The sequence below is a fragment of the Aptenodytes patagonicus genome, chromosome 13, assembly GCF_965638725.1.
Source record: "Aptenodytes patagonicus chromosome 13, bAptPat1.pri.cur, whole genome shotgun sequence".
In the NCBI taxonomy this organism is placed as follows: Eukaryota; Metazoa; Chordata; class Aves; order Sphenisciformes; family Spheniscidae; genus Aptenodytes; species Aptenodytes patagonicus.
In genome coordinates this window covers 10,740,365-10,757,582 of record NC_134961.1, presented here as the reverse complement: position 1 = coordinate 10,757,582, position 17,218 = coordinate 10,740,365, and the positions used below count along the sequence as shown (strand labels likewise).

General features: G+C 50.0%; 1 protein-coding gene across 1 annotated transcript in view; it reads right to left on the bottom strand.

Moving 5' to 3' along the window:
• Positions 1-1,646: 1,646 nt before the first annotated feature.
• Positions 1,647-17,218, bottom strand: part of ADAP1 (ArfGAP with dual PH domains 1) — a 61,813-nt gene continuing 46,241 nt past the window's right edge. Inside the window, exons 5-11 of the mRNA XM_076350714.1 lie at positions 14,958-15,070; positions 12,717-12,863; positions 7,088-7,171; positions 4,615-4,677; positions 4,135-4,206; positions 3,419-3,647; positions 1,647-3,028 (exon numbers count right to left, since the gene is read on the bottom strand). Of these exons, the coding sequence (XP_076206829.1) occupies positions 3,000-3,028; positions 3,419-3,647; positions 4,135-4,206; positions 4,615-4,677; positions 7,088-7,171; positions 12,717-12,863; positions 14,958-15,070 (737 nt within the window). The 3' untranslated portion in view covers positions 1,647-2,999. The remainder of the gene's footprint in view (positions 3,029-3,418; positions 3,648-4,134; positions 4,207-4,614; positions 4,678-7,087; positions 7,172-12,716; positions 12,864-14,957; positions 15,071-17,218) is intronic.

The window sequence follows — 17,218 nt, the reverse complement described above, 5'->3', positions numbered from 1 at the left end:
ATGGGTCGCTCAGACCTTAGTGCTGCAGCTTTACCTCTGTGCAGTAAGGGCATAGTTTTAGTCGGGTATTGTAATGTCTGGGGCAGGTGTAGATTGCTTTGCAGCAAGTTTAGGGAAGAACCCCCTACCTGGGATGATGCTGTAGACATTTAATAAATGATCCAGGACGCCAGCAGCGGGTAAGAGCCACGTCACTTCATGGCCTTTGGCTGCCAGAGAAAGTGCCTGTCTTGGGGCAGCGTAAGGTGTCCACAGGTGTCTGGCAGTAACGCCCCCCTCCATGTCCTGCATATATGGCTAAAAGTGAGTTTCCATGTTCACCTCGCCTCTGCCAGGTCCGGGCTGCAGCAACCTTGCATGCGCCCAGCCCGACCCCCAGCCCTGCCGGGAGGGCAGCACCCCAGGGCCAGGGACCCTGTGCTACTGCTGCTGGTCTGCTGCGGGTCGCGGGGCGCGGGCTGAGCCTGCAGTGTGCCCACAGGCAGCTGTGCCGCTGCCACAAGGCAGGTGTGGCCCTATGTACAAAACACATTCAATCATTACAATGGTAGATGCAGAATATATGTGTGTGTATAAAATACATCTATAGGTACACACGTGTGTGTATGCACACACATATGAACAGCCTTTTGTGTATATAATAATTTATAATTAAATAAGTGTATAGCATATAATTTGTAATATTAATATTCTTAATTATACACACACAGAAACAGTCTTTATAGCTAGCTATAAACACAAACAACTAGCCCAGCCTGTTCCCTCCCTGCTTCTGACACGCCTGGGTTTTTAAGTAAGTGTGAGTGACTGTGTGTGTAAAATACATATTTATAAATACTTTTAATATAAATTAAACATCTATCTAGCTATAGTTATGCATACGCTTATGCATGTGGATATATGTATGATGTTTATATGCAATACATTTAAATGTATAACATATTTATAAATTATATACTTTATACCTATATACAAAGCATGCACAGGTGTATATAATAAATATTTTATAAATTTGCAATTATAGGAATGTCTTGATATAGACGTGCGTGTATGAAATACATTTTGCTTATATATTTGTAAATTAAATGTATGTCTAATGATAGCTACATATATACATGCCTGTGTTCATATGAACTATGTTCAGCTCATATACACACACACACACGTAGTTTATATTATGCTCTATCTACCATGCACAGTTCATAGTTGTGTCTGTGAATAGTCAACAACTCATAGAATTTATTTCTACATTCCTAAGAAATAGCTATATCTTTTGTGTATGTGTGTGCATACAGATATAAAATATTACTATATATAAAATACATACAATGTACACTATATAATACACACACAAATAAGGATAATATAGATTATGTTATATAATATACATAAATATGTGTGTGTAGTTAGCATGAAATGTATTTACCTGATGTACACACACACACACACACACGTGTGCAGCTGCCCCCCCGCCCCCCCCCCCCCCCCCCCCCCCCGGCACTGGGCAGCCCTGGGGAGGGGGGCAGATGGTTTTGTGGGTGTCCCGCACCCCCAGGGCTCTGCCGGCACCCTCACCTACTTGTTTCCATTTGTTGTTTTTTCAACCCCATCTCGCCTCCCCTGCCCCAGCACGACACAGCCACGGCTCGGACATAATAATTTATTGGTTCAAATGACATTTAGTACCACAGTTGTCTTACCAGTGACAGAACGAATGCGTACAGCCGATGAGATGCTCTCATTTACACACACCAACGTAAGAAACACGTCGGACAGGTCAGTGTCCGGGGCTGGTACTTCAGCGGACACTAGAAATTTCATTTTTGGGTAAAAATCCAGCACATGGTGTGCAGGTCCCAGCCCGCCTGCCCCGACTGCAGGAATTACAGTGCTCAACACAGCGCTGAAACGTCACTTCAAGCAGCTTTTTTTTTTTTTTTTTGGCAGGGAAAAAAAAATCAACAAAAAAAATTAAGAGAATTATTGGGGGGGGGGGAAAAAGTGCAACCACCAGTTTGGAGAAGCAACGTGCTGTCGGCCAGGGGGATGCGCCTGCCGGGGGGGGGGGGGGGCAGGATGGGCTTTTATGGTGCCTGTCAGTAAAACTGCACCTAAAGCTCAACCCTGTCCAACCCGCACTGGGCTCCCAAAATGGGGTGAACCTCCCCAAACCATGAAACAGGAACCTGGGGAACACGGGCACAGCTGGACAGTGACCCTAAAATCTTTGCTCCCTTGGCATCGCCTCGTGGCTCCGTGTCCCCCTTTCCCTTGCAGGGCCCCAGGACTGGGGGGGGCAACGCTGCTCCATCTGCATCGAGCACCCCTTCTCTGTGCCCTTTGTTAAGAAGATAACGAGGACAAGGCCAACGATGCCAATTTCCTCTATTTCTATTCCCGTCTGACCCTGGCCTGGGTACAGCATCACCACTGCTCCCCAGGCGAGGTAATTTACCTATCGTTTGCCCCGATGCTGTCGGGAGGCTCAGCCATTTCGCACATCACCATTTCGGGTGTTTCCAGGTTGGTGCTTCGCATCCCACGAGGATGTCACCGCTCAGGGACTCGCAGCCCCCTGGGGAAAGGGCTGGTGGAGAGCCGGGGCTGCGGGGATGCCCAGCTCCAGCCTGCATGGACCAGCTCGTGGGGAAAAGCCCCATCTCCCCCCGAGACACGCCACCAACAGTCTTCGCCATCCCGCCGAAGCCGGGTGGGACACCCCTTTCAGTGGGTGTGGGGTGACGGGGTTGCGGTGACCACCCGTCCCAGCAGCGCAGCCACAGAGCCGAGTTTCGGGTTGGATCAGCATCTTCTCCGACGTTTCGCTGCCACCCTTCTTGGTTTCTGACATGATCAAGTGAATGATGAGGGGAAAGGGACGTATTATTATTATTATTACTGTTATTATTATTATTATTCATTATTTTTAACATTTCAAATAAAACCATGTTGTGTTGTAAACAGAAGCTCACTCCTCAGGTCTGCCCAGCCAGTCCCAGCTAAGGTTTATGTTTGAAATGGGCTTCCACTGAAAGAAAAAAATAGAGAAAATAAAGTTAAAACCAGGACACGCACTGGCAGGTGGCGACAGCCCAGCGCAAGCCCACCCTGCGGACGGTCCTTCTCTTGCCGATGCTCCTTGGCTCCGATTATCCTTATAACTGGGTGACCGACCATCCTTATAGCACCGTGGACATCAGGCCAGAGGCGATGAAGAGGGAAGGATACCACCCTCCTCCCAATGTGAGTCCCTCTCTGCTTGGACAGCCTTTGCATCCTCCCCCGGGCGGGGAAGGGCTGCCCCGCTCACACCGCACGGGAGGGAGCGATGCCGCTGCATCCCCAATCCTTCTCCCACCATCCCATCCTCTAACGCACGGGAAATAAACGGGCCGAGGCTGACCTCCAGCACACTCACCTGCATATTCCTGAGGCAGCATCGGCCGGCTTATAACTTTCTGAAAAGTCGTAATCCACTCCAGCTGGTCGTCCTCCGTCTCGCAGGCGAAGAGGAATTTCCGATCCGGGGTGACGATGGTTATCCCGTGCTGCCAGTGGTTTCCTTGCGTGGACGGCGGGAGCCCTTCCAGGACCTTGTAGCTGTTTTCCTTGCTCCCAATAAAAACTTCCCCTCTAGCAAAGGCATCCTAGGAGGCAGTGGAGCAGTCAGGCAGGCACGACTGTGAAGGGGAGCTCTGCGTCCCAGGCAGCCAGGACACGGCTCACCCTGCACCATCCAGAAGCCCCATCAGCAAAGTGCAATAGCCAAACACCAAAAGCACCAGCCACCCCTCGAAGCCTCACTCCAGCTCCTCCCAGGGGCACCCACGATACGGGACCAACACCAGGGATCCAAAATTCAGCTGCAGAAAAATCTGCAGCTGATGCACAGGGTTTCCAAAGCATTTTTGGTGAATATCTGTGCATGGGGCTACTGCACGCTGGACACCAGGCAGATCCACCGAGCAGTGACAGCTCAGTGCCCTCTTGGCTCTCCCACCAGCCTGAGCTTCACTGCATACTATTATTATTATTATTATTATTATTATTATTATTATTATTATTATTATTATTATTATTATTATTATTATTGCAGATAATTCCCAACAGACAGCCCAGGCACCTTCAGCTTACCAGGGGATCTTTGAAATACATGAGCCGTCGGTCATCCATGGTGAACCATCGCTTCTTGAATCCCTCTGTTTGCTGAAGAGTCAGAAAATGCCAGATCACACACCAAAGCAGCACAGCTCCTTGCTTACCGGGCATGACCCAGGAGTATCAAGGCACTCGGAGGAGCCCAATGGGCTGGGGGAGTTGGGGACAGGCAGCTTCTGGGCCACCGCGAGCCACCACAGCCAGGCTCTGGGCCAGCTATACCAGGTAAGCTTGCAGGAATGGGCAGTGAGAGGGGAGATGGAGTGGTTGGTCTGTGAAGTGGTTCTGGATTTTTTAACGTTTGCTTCCAGGTGGGGAATGTGTATTAATGCATTCACGGTGTTAAGGCTTTGCCTCTCCGGCGAGGGTGGGTTTGTGCCACCAGCAGACCCTTCTCAGCACCATACAGAGCAAGACTCGTGTTTAGAGGGACTGCAGAAACATTTTATATCCTACCTTTGGCCCAGTTTTCTCCATGTACCCTTCCTTCAGGTAGTTTCTAGAAAGCTTTGGCACCAGCTGGAGCAACCAGAGAGAAAAGAGAGCAGCGTCAGATGGAGGGAGCTGGGGGTGTCACCAGGCGCGTGGGGCTGGGCTGGGGGGTCACTGGAAGGAAAGCCCACGCCGAGCTCGCCCCTGGCCCCAAGCCCACCCAACACAGCTCTGGCTGAACATTTCGGTCCCACTTCTCCAAAGTCCTCAGAAGAGGCGGGTGCAGAAACATGAAGCATCTTTGAACACTGCCAGCAAAGCAACCAGCCTCCAGGAGAAGCCCCTGGGCCAAATCCCACTTCACCAGTCAGCTCTGGTGATGCATCTCCTCCACCAGACGCAGTTGGAGCTCCTCACGTAAGCCCCAAAGTATAATTTGCCTTTAAAACCCCATTAACACACGCTGCCTGCGCACTCCCCCTTCCTGCAGATATTGCTGACAACAGTTACCAGCACCAGGGATATTTTTAACGCTGCTTAGTGAAGACAAGCCTGTAGCTGCGAGATCTTTGCAGATGCCTCTAAAAGCCTCATGAGAGATGATGAGTCTCACCAAAAATGGGGCCGACAAGCCTGGCCAAGCGCCGCTCTGCCTCCCTGCCCCTGCTCCTGCCTTTCATTTAAACAGGTTATTAACGGCTCCACTTGCCAAACTGCACTCCCGCAACACCTACCTCTGCCCAACAGCAGCTCTGGTCAAGCAGGCGTGTGCTTGTAGGGCAACGACACCCCAAAATACAGCAGCCCAAAGAATCACACAGCCGCTCCACAGCAGCTGGGAGCACCTTCATTTTGGACACTTCGTCGCAGGCAGCAAAGGGCTCTGCAGCATTCGTAGCCCCAGCATTTGGTTCCCAGGACAAGGCTGAGGACACTTTGCTAAGCAAGGAGCTCATCACCCTCAGCTCGGAGAGGTTCCTCCACCCTGGAGACATGTCCCCGAAGCATTCTTTGGAGAGCCTCACTCCCTGGGAGCTGCAGAGGCAGCCTGGGCATCCTTAGGGTGGTGTGAGCAATTTATACCTCTCTACTGCATTTAACCTGGCTCCTGTTTAAGTTTAACACCTTTTCATCTCTCTGGCAGGGAAAAGGAACCACAAATTAGATGCAAATGATGGCAACACCCAGGACTGAGCTACCTCGCGTACATAACGCAATCTCTGCAGAGTTGTCCCCAAGCTGAATGCTCCAAGGGGTTGTGCTCATGAATTAAACCTCGCTAAACGTTACACTCCTCTGTTTTCCCCCAAAGAATAATTGATGAGAAGGAGATGATAAATAAAAGTATAAATAGTTTATCTCCCATCGACACTGTCAGGGGGGGAGCATGTACACCCTCTCACCAACTGCTGGACAAATGGCAACTCTGTTAAGGTCTGTGGGGTTTTTTGGGGCAATTTGATTCAGATGTGCCAACCAACTTTAACAGAAGTAGAGGATATGGAGAGGGGGATAAATGATTAAGGAAAGTATATGCTGCACAGCAACTGTACTATAGCCGGCTAACAAGGCTCTTACGGTTTTTTCGTATCTGCCCAGTTTAACTTCTTATCAGAAAACGGTCTGAAGTCCCTCATGCCAAGGATCACCAGCTGTAGGACCGTTCTTCTTTCTCCTCCCCTCATTCTCCCCAGGGATTAGGATGATCTGGGGCAGCTGATGTTGGTGCATGGGTCCAACGGGAAGGGTTTGGCTCCAGTGGGTCCTTGGGGTGCATGGGTAGCCGCAGGACAGAGCCACCCTGCAGCCCAGAGCCAGCCCCCAGACCACCACTGGACCCCTCCCAGGTAAGTAATAGAAGGCAGGTAATGCAATTAGATTTCAAAATCTACAAAGTCAAGGAGGTAACAGAGTAACCAACAAGAACAAAAAGTCCAGAACCAGTGACATTACACAGCAATTGCAATACAAGACACTTACAGTCAGCTTGCACTAATACAGCCTCTAGTATTATATTAGCAAAAGATAATGCAATTAGCAGTCCCAGCTCCCAGAAAATGCAAGGCAGAGATTCATAAGACAGGCTGCATTGGCCTGCACACAAGAACTCATCCCAGAGGCTTGGATACGGCACTGACACTCTTTTGCCTTCAACTTTTCTACCTTCCAGCCTTTGTTTCAGCTTTTGATATTACAGCAATAATCCTTAAGACAGACACTTAGGGCTTCTGTACGCGTGACAGCGCTGGAGTTACTCATACGCACGACTCACATTTTGAGTGTGAACATGTGCATGCACACACACACACGGTTTCCAAGGCTGGATGTTGGTAACAGGTGCTGCACGTGGGCTCTACAGCCCACCACAATAATTTCAGCCCAGTAACTGTAAAACACTCTGAAGGATGGAGCACTCTCCAAGCCTTCCAGCTTGGTAACAAGATGCTAAAAATGAGCAAGAGAAGAAAAAAAAAAAAACAACCACAGGAAAACTCACATCAACGTCGCTGGCTCCAGGGAATGCCACTTGTAAGTAATGAAAACGTGCTGCCCGGATGGCGTTGAACCAATCCACTATTTCCTAATAACGAGAAAGAAAAGCATAGTGAGTAACGTAGCCTGCACATAAAATAACATGATCCTGCTGCGTTTCGTCTCTCCCATCACTTTGTCCCAAGTGACAGAGTGTAGTTTAGCGGCAGTCCTAAAAAAAAAAAACAATACAGACATAAAAGAGGGCAGCAAACGGGTGAAGGATGGGGAACATCCAGCCACTGTCCCAGGCTTCAAGACATGCACGGAGCTCTGCAGACCCCAGTGAGCACCAAGGGGCTTTCTGCAGAGGGAAGGATTTAAGCATGTCTCTGAACTGGCAAAACCAGCATCAAATCAGGATTTGAGATATCGAGCCCAACATTGAGTTTGACCCTATAAACATTGCTCGGCTCGTGGTGGCTGGGTGCAAAGCCAGCCCAACACCCCTGCAGCCAGCCCCCTGCCTGCCCGGTCCCTCCGGCAGCCACAAGCTGACTGTGCGCAGGACATGAGAGGAATGCCTGAATCCCACCCAAATTTTGAGGCCTTAGCAACTTATTTCAGTGTTTTGCTAAAAGAGTGGCCAATTGTCTGTTTATCTTTGTACTCCAGTCTATCAGTCACATCCATGAGTCCTCTAGGGACAACCACAGTGACATTGAAGTCCCAGCTCAATTCCCAGATGCTCTGGCACTTCTACCTCTCCTTGCCAGAAATCTCTCTCTGTTTTTTTGGTGGTTTTTTTCCCTCTGAAATAGTTGCTTTATAACTTACTTGTTTTTAAACTCATCTGTTCATTTGTCTCTGGTGAGACCCTCAGACCTTGTGCTGCACTGGGTGCCTTTTTGAAGGTTTCACTGAGAAATGCCACATTAATTTTAAGTAAGTGATCTGCACAGGGAGCTCCCAAATAACTGCCTTGTGGCCAAAAGGTATGGGCAAAGGAAAGGCATGTTGGAAGGGAGACGTAACAGCTGCCCACACCGGGATGCTGAGCTGCGGGGAGATGGATGCTGAACTATCCGGCTCTCATTAACGCACATTAAGCTTCACACATCAGGGACAGGTTCAATGAGCCTGACTTGATCCTAAAATAAACACTGTCAAGCTTTCAGGTGAGGTTGCTGTAGCGTAGGAAAGACCATATCAAAGTAGAAGTCGGCCTTCAATAAGATTTAAAGTTTTTTATGCTTCAAAAATGATTGGGGGGGGGGGGGGAAGGCTCTTATGTGTAATTTTTGAGATCTCGGTTTTAAGGAGTCGAATTTGAGGTGTCTCAAAAATGGTCTAACGTGGCAAACAGCCACCCTTTAAAAGTTCAAACGCTTTGCTTTGGCTTGTTAATCTACTTCAAGTTGAAGGGAAAAAAAAAACCCCAAACCCGTAATAGGACATACACAAACAGTGTTTTGGAAAACTCTGACCTGCTCGTCTGAGGTTTTACTTACTTATCACTTGCTTTCCTATGCTAAGCAGCTAAGCAGACCCCAGATAGCAGCACAAAGAGGATCAGCGAGTGGAACTGGCTCCTGAAGTTAGTGATGACCAAACCAGGCTGGAGGTAATGAAAAATAAGCTGTAACATTAAAATATTGATATTTCGTACAGTCACCAAGTGGATGGCTATATATATATATATGCAGGTCTCCTCCTCGATCGTGATGCGAGACAGGGTTTCACCCTGCAGAAAAGCAGAGGCTGAAATCCTCATTGACTTCCAACAGTCGATTTCTTCTCGGAGTATTGATCGTCCATCGCTGGAGGAAGGGGCACCACCACCTTTCTTTATACAAACCTGTACCTGCGTATGGAAAGCCAGAAGGCTCAGTTGCTAAATTTTTTCTGTGTGTATAATTATGAACAATGCCACAGATAGAGCGAGGAGAGTATATCTGATGTATTAAAAATGTATTAAAACAACATTAAACTGCTCAGTGTTTTCAGATGGGAAGGTGTCATCTCATTAGCTCCTTAGCAGAGATTCCTTTCACTGATTTATGTCTCAGAGCAAGCAGAGAAAATGAACTACTGCCTGCACCTTTGCAAATGGCTTTTCCAGGCTCTCAACTTCCTCCTGGTCTGCTTGCAGTGCCACCGCAGACTCCCCCTCCGCATGTCACCTTGGTGTCTCTCCATCCTGCACCAGAGCCACCCACATTGCCGTGGCAGTCTCAGACTGACAACCCCAGATAAAAATGCAACTTCTTCTCACTGTACCTCCTGCTTATCAATCCCTGGGGCTCCAGGAATGAGCCCCTCTGTTACAACTCCTGCTGCTGATCAATCCCCTCACGCCACCTCTTCCCATCCTGAAAGCTCCTGGTGTGGCTCAGGAAAGGAGGAGCACTGGGGAAGAGCTTTTTGCTAATTTGTCCAGAGAATATCCAAAGATCTTGATTTGCACCCTAAAGAGTGGCCTTTCCTGGAGATTCAGCCCACCTCTGAGCATCCTAAGGGCGATGGTAACACCACGGATGGCAGCAGCACGCTGCAGCTTTCCGAGCTGCTCCTGCTGTGGCTTCCAGGAGAAGTCCTGCAGAGGGAGCTTCAGCCCCAGACAGGAGCTCAGAGCGGTGGGAAATCCACTTCTGCAGCTTTCCTGCCTCCCACGCCCAGATGGAGGTCTGGGGGCAGGTAAAGGCTGGTTCCAGCCTTGTGCCCACGGGAGGGACAGCCTCCGCAAGAAGCACCAGTTCAGGTGCCTCCAGGACACGGGACAGTCTACACGGAGGAGTCACCCCACGCCGAGAATCAGTCTCGAGCTCCGACGGGTGCCTCAGCTTCACCCCGGCTGGCTCAGTATGGCTGGTGGCGGGTAAGTGCTAACAAGGGACCGCAAGAACATCCTTTAAAATGGTCACAGCCCAACACACATCTTGCCCTGCCCCTCCAGGTGCCTGCTGTTATTAGACACACACATCACAAAAGCACCCAGATATGCCCATTCTGAGCAGGGTGCTGGGGCTGGTTTCAGTCTCTCATTTGCCGTCAGGACACGCCGAGGAGCTGATGAAGCCACCAGGCTGAGGTCACGCAGGAACTACATCTCCAGCCAAGTCGCATGATGCTATCCCACCCCGTGAAGCTCTGGGGCGGCAGCATGGCTACCTGCTTCGTCCGTCTGTCTTTTGTCCCTTTGGGTCCCTTACTCCAGCAAATGCCGCCGGGGCGGCAGGGCTCTCCCAGCAGTTTTAGGGGTTGAATAAGCACACGTGGGATTATCCCATCTGAGAGATAAGCCCGCTTTCTTCTGGGGTATTGCAGCAGAATAGCCAAGTGGAGAACAGCATGAGATGCTCTGGATTACTGCCGAGCTCCTCAGCGGAAAAAAAACCAAACCCAAACCCTGCCCTGGTGGGAGGCCAGCCAGATCAGTGACAGGATTAGGTGCAGAGGGGTCAAACCCCAGAAATATGAGACAGGAGCCTAAGTCAGGCTCGAGCGCTTTGGATCAGGGAGAGGCAGCACCTCTGGGGTACAAGGGGACACTCTGGGCCTGCTGGGGGAGTACGGGAAGGAGCAAAGGGCAGCAGGGGACCGCAGGTGAGTCCCGGGGCTGCCTCCGGTCCCAAAGGGTGGTAGCTTACCCCAGAGGGTGTGATCTTCTTGCAGCCCTCGCTCAGCCGAAGGGGCAGACCAATTTCAGGGAAGTCAAAAGAAATTCAACCAGGGCGTTATCAGATGGCATCAGAACACGTCCTGCCAAACCACCGACACGAAGGCAGGAGCAACCACGTGAGACCTGCGAGACTGCTCCTTCCATGAGCCCCCAGCAGAAAGCTCAACATTTTAAACCCAAAAACCAAATAACAGTAAAACCCTGACTCCGCTCCTTGCAGCTGGGCTGAGTGGACCACCAAAGCCCAGCAAGCCACAGACACAGGCACGACAGTGGGATGCAGCTTTCACAGGAAAGAGCTTCTTCCTCTTATTTCGGTTTAAATTGTGGCCAGGGAGGTACCTGAGAGCGACCCACGCGATACTTTGCTGTGCTAAAGCAGCATCTGGTCATGAGCGGTGCCTACTCCACGCCATGAGACTTGCATATCCCACCAGGCGGAGCGGATGGAGGAGAGGGTAAATTCGGGAGCAGCCCAGCCAAAGCAGCTCCCCAGGACCCTCAAACACATGGAGCGAGACCCCGTGGTGCTGCAGCGTGTGAGAGGCCAGGGCAGGCTGACCATCTGTTATGCATGTCTATTATGTGCATATATGCATGTGTGTGAATGCATATTACATGCACATTTCTGTGCATGTACAAAACCAGGCGATGCCACTAATTAACCCAACCTGACGCTAATTTCCTCCTGCCAGGAGCGCCTGCACTACACAGGAACCGCATCCAGCCTCTGCAGCGCAGCCCTGCGAGCACGACAGGCATCATCCAGCTCCACCGCACCCGGAGCCTGAGCGGCAGCAGAGGCGAGATCAGCTTTGCTCACCCGCAACTGAAGAATATCTTGGGTTTTGGTGGCATTATTGGCTTATACAGTCTGGAGAGGAGCGACTCTTCTATGAGCACAGACTGCTTATCCCTAGCAGGGCTGCCTGGCTCGCCGTGCCTGGGTGAACAGCTGGGAACGGGCTGTGCACCAAGACAATCCCGCAAATCCCTGCCGTGCCGGTCCACGAGGGATCGCCCCCAGAAAGCCTCTCTGACAGACAGGGCGCTGAACAGGATGTAACGTCAAAGGGTGAAAGCACCACGATGGCCAGAGGAAAGCAGATGCGACGTGAACATGACAGCTTTAGGCTCTGATTTTGTGGCCACTCCAGGGCTGCTGATATTTTATGGGGAACCCCAAATATTTGGGGGAGGGAAGAAAGGAGGAAAGAGATGAAAGTAAGGCTGTGAGATGGCACCCCTGCAAACTCACCCCGGTCTGCTCTCTGCATGGACACCAGTCCATGGAGACAAGACCCACGGGGCAGCGTGGTGACTGTCGCTGTTCTTCACGGTGGCCCCACAGGCTGGGTCCCCTCTGACACTCTCCAGGAGGGCTGGGACCCCCCTCACTGCCCTGGCCTCCGTGCCCTGCTGTCCTCCTGTGGCAAACGACTACCCCAGACCCATGAGCCCTCTTCTTCACACCTCCCTTCAGAGGCACGAGGGCATCGAAGCAAGGGGATTTATTTCAATACAAACATGCAGATTTGCCTTTTAGAAAGTACAAGACAGGCAGAGAAACAACCAGTTCCTCATTTCTCCCACAATCCAGTTTGCTCCCCTTTTGCGAGTCCTTAGATCCAGTCTGCTCACCTTTCGTTGCTCCGTTCACCCCGTCTCCTTCTCCGGGCACCAAGGGGCCTGTCTTAAAAATATCTCTGCCCCTACGTCTAGTTGCAAGCAGAGGAACAGCAGTTCCTTCCATTTGCATCTCGTTATTTAGAAGACATGGTTTGCAACCTTCTGGCTTGGAAGGACATGACAAACACACTCAAAGCTGGTTGTGCATCCCGTACCCCCATCCCTCCCACATCCCCCAGCAATGCCCAGCTCAGTTAGAGCCTGGTGTGCCACAGACTGGCTCTGAGCAGCATCAACCCCCAGGACCACAGCCCAACCCTTCTTGTTACCTCCGCGCTCTCACCTTGCCATCTTCGTGATAGACAAAGATGTTCCTTGTGCTATTGTCCTTCAAGTAAGTGATCTGCAGTCCATGTGGGTTCCCAATTTTTGCAGGCTGGAAAGTCGCATTTAGATGTTCAATCTTCATAATTGCTTTGGGTTCTTTTGCCTGGAAAACACAGCTGAGTGAGCAAACACCTGAGAATTGGCTTTCAAACCAGAAAGCAGTTCACTTGGTCAGAAAAAACTCCTGATTGAGGCCATTAGCTAAAAAAACCCAACCCCCAGCCCACAAAACTGCCTGGTGATGAGATATCAGAGACTTTGCTCGGGCGGCAATAAGTGCTTTCTGCCAGCCTAGGAAAATGCTCTGCTCTTCTGTGAAATTCAGTAGAGTTCAAGGGGAGAAAGGTTTCAGCGCAGAAGGAAGATGGACAGGCCAGGTCTCATGATAGGATGTTGTGCTATAAAGACAAGCATCTTCACCATGCCTCCTGTCTCTGCCTCTGTTCAACTGTCTCCTGACCCCTAGGTCTCTTTACCTAATGATAAGTGACCGGCATTTACAGCGGGATGAGCACTATCAAAGAAGAGAGAAAACCACTCAGCCAGACATAAAAAATGCAGACCGCTAACTAACAGGCCAGGATGCTTTCTGTATCTCAAGCACCCACAGCCAGTTCATCCTTGCTTGAGAAGATGGCGGATTATCCCCCTTGCCAATGTCAGACCTGGGTGCTAGGCTGACACAGAGCACCATGCCCATGTCCCCACCAGTCCCATCCTCTCACATGAGCCATTGGCTTCTGACTCTGCTCCTCCGTTTGCCCTCCAAACTGGGTACTTTCTTTTCAGAGCGACAAATACACAACTTACAGCCCACCTCTTGGGTGGATTAGCTCAACAGTGAGCCTGGATCAGGCCCTCCCAGGCACCAATCCCACCTGCACCCTCTGTGGCAGGTCACTTGAGCTTTATAGCTTGGTTGTCTTCCTACAAAACATCTCTAGAAGTTTACCACCCTTTCAGGACTGCACTGAGAAGTGAACTAGCAAGCGTGACTAAAACATCCCAAAAAATAAAGATTAGACTCTTGATAAGACCAGTTTCAGGGCACAGCCAGGGGCCAGCAGAAGGTTGTGCGGTGGTGCCGTGGTCCCCAGCACCACACGGAGGTCCCTGAGCTGGTGGAGATGCTAGCACTGCTTTGGGAACTTGGGGACTTGCCGTGGACACACAGCTGCCACGGGTGACCACAGTGGGGAAATCCCAGCAAAGAGGACACGTCTAGACAGCACCATTTCCACCACAGCTATGGTCAACAACAAAGCAAAGCAGCTTTAAACTACCGGAGCAGTCAATAGTGACTGAATGGGGGCTGCTGGGACTTTCACTTCTCCCTTGGTAATGACTGGCTCTCTCCTGTCCACGAGATGCAATTGCACCACACCAAGCTGAAGGAGAAGACAGCACTATCGAAGCTGGTCGCCGGGCGTGGAGAAGTGTGGCTGGATGTTCACCTCCTCTGCACGGCGTGGCTCATCATGACACCACAATTGCATCAACTACTTGAGAAAACTGGCTGGTGGCTCAGTCTGCGCTGCTCTCAGCTGCGATGTTCAGGGGAGACTCAATGGTCAGAGAAAACACCTTGGCTTCCTCCATTACGTGGTGCAGAATACACACCAGAATAGTAAAGCGTCTATCCATTCATCACAAATGCAATTTTCATGGTAATAGCTCCATTTCTCACTTACAATAAATGAAATGTGCTCTGGGGAAAAAGACAAATGCTTCCACCGCTTGACGCTGGAACAGAAAACCAGGGGGCTTTTCCTCTGGATTGCTTGCCATGCCATGCAAAGGAGGTTTCAGACCCCAGTGACCACTATGAGGTGGTGATACCTTCATCACAAGCTACTCACAAATATGAAACCCACGTCAGCTGGATGATGCAGAGCCAGAGCTGAGAAAAACTCCCTTCATTGGTGGTTTAAGAAAAGCCTTATTGACTCAACAGAGCAGGAACGTGTAAAATGGCCAGTTAGGTGGTCTCACCATGACAGTGGTGGTGGACCGAGAGCAAACCCTACTAAAAACACTGGTAAGCTGTACCTGGCACCCTTGTCCTGGAGTAATCAGGGACTCAATGCTTATGAAAGCTGTAAAACTATAAATAAAATGGTGGCCTAGGAATTACTTGTTCGAAGATGCTCTTACAGTTGCGGTCCCCCGTCCACATACAGCAATCCCAGGTACTCACGTCATTTTTGTTGAAGTACTTCAGTGCACCTTCCCTCTCTGATAACACGAATTTTCGGCTTAAGAATTGCCCGTTGTCGCGTCCTCTCTTCCACAGAAATCCTTCTCGGTACCCTGCAGCAGAAAGCAATTGCTGAGAACCAGGGATAAAACACTGTATTTAAAAAAAGAGATAGGGTAAAGAAAAGGAGAAGAGCTTCGACTTCAAAACAAGCAGACCGAATGTGTGGCTGGGTTGCTCAAGACATGAACAAAACAGGCCTTCTCCTTCAGATTTGCCCATCTCACTCCACTCTTGCTCTTTTCCAACAGCTTGAGCTTCACAGATGTCCCTGCTCTGACACCGCAATGTGGCAGGCAAAGGGGGATTTCCACCGTGCATCCCGCGCCACAACACAGGCAAAGACTTGAGGAGCAGGGCTGTGTCCCTGCCACAGCTCCCAGCACCAGGGATGCTGCTCAACTTACTTAAGTAGCGCTTTTGCAGCAAGGGAAAGGCAGGCGAGATCCGTTCTCCTGTGTTGATGCTGCTAAAAAATTAAAAACGGGGTGTGTGCATGCAGGGAAAGTCATTCAGGGCGGATGGCTGTATCACAGCAAGTCACAAATAACGTCTTTCACACGGAAAAAGCGGAAAACGCTTGCAGTTCCTCCCACTGACTTCAGGGCACTTTGGTTCAGAAAGCCACTGAGCCAGACTGGGCATCCTCTCCCCGCAGAGCGGGTCCCTCCAGCCCCCAGGCACTGCGGCCAGGCAGCCCGGCTGGCCGTGACGTGCCTCTTCTCTCTCTCCCTGGGTATCAGTCCCACAGGTAGATTCGCTGCTTGGGAAGAACGCTATTCAAAATACACGTGCTTTATTTAAAACTCAAAAGAGCCAGAGAGAGAGAAAAAAGAATCTAAAAATCTTAACTCCTCAAATCACAAAAGCAGTTACAGCTGATCACTGCCAGCACCTCCTGCAGCCTGCAGCAGCCACAACATATTTCACAAGTTTAATTGACGCCTTTATTTTAAATGCTTCAAAACAAAGAAACTCCAAGAACTGTCCAATACAAGTTTTGTGAATATTAACAGAGCAGTGTGATGGTTGTCTTCCATCTATTTAAGATATAGTTATACAAAATTTCCATTGAAAAAGTGTTAGATTTCTCTCTTAGTTTCACACTTGTTAAGATTTTTGTTATTGGCTCTCAGGAGCTAGGATTTTAAAGTTAAAAATTGTATGTTTTGTAACAACTTTCAGCTAAGTAACTAAAGTTTTTTAATATGCGAAGTGGCTCTGGAATCAGCGGGCAGCCTCTCCTTTGCCTGCCTGCTACGAACCAGTGGTGTGCAGAAATTCCTCATTCAACCTGCTTTTCACTTGTCCATCCTGATATAGGATTGATTTAAACCACAGATGAAAAGATGCAGAAAAACCCCTCAACCAGCTCCTCAACACTGACTCTATAGGTACAAGCAATATAAAATGTTTCCATGCCATAAAAACCTAAAGCACCAGAAAACACACACAGACACACATTTAATGATCAGAAAAGACAGGAAGAAAAGAGTGATGTTGACAACAGCTAAAGATGCTAACCAAAGGGAAAGTGCTCATCTAGCTAAACGTACCTTTGCTGATAGTCAAAATACCAGTTTCTTCTGTCTGGACTTACGAAACTCTAAGTCAAATACTTTCTCTAGATCCTCAAAGAGACCTTTACTGAACGCCAGGCAAAGCCGTCGACGTCTGCCATAAATGAGTGCAACGGCAAAGCCCGTGCTGCTGCTAATGCTGAATGCTAACCGCAGAGAGCACCATAAATCCGACCGACGCATCCGACGGCTGGCACGCGGGACTGCAAACAGGCTGATAACTTGATGCAGATGGAAGCGGTGGAAATATTTAAAGCTGTCAGCAGGCTTTCCTTTGTTTCTTTGTTCTATATGGGGCATATGCTGCGGCAGGGCTGTATTTTAAAATGCGGGGCCTCACCCTGCCCCCCAGAATGGGTGCGCGCTGCCACCCAGGAACCGGCACAGGTGTTTTCCATTCAGAGCCTGCAAGGATACCCCCTCATGCGTTATTTACAGCTCGCTCGCACGAGAGAGCCAGCACAAGCAGAGCATGCACCTCTCCCCCCGTGAGATCCAGCAGTCCCCGCTGCCTGCGCTCCATGAACCCACCGCTCCCTGCGGCCAGGCAGACCCAGCAGCAACCGAGTCCATGTCACTGCCCAGAGACACAAATGGGACAGCCCAAACCCTCAGTTATCC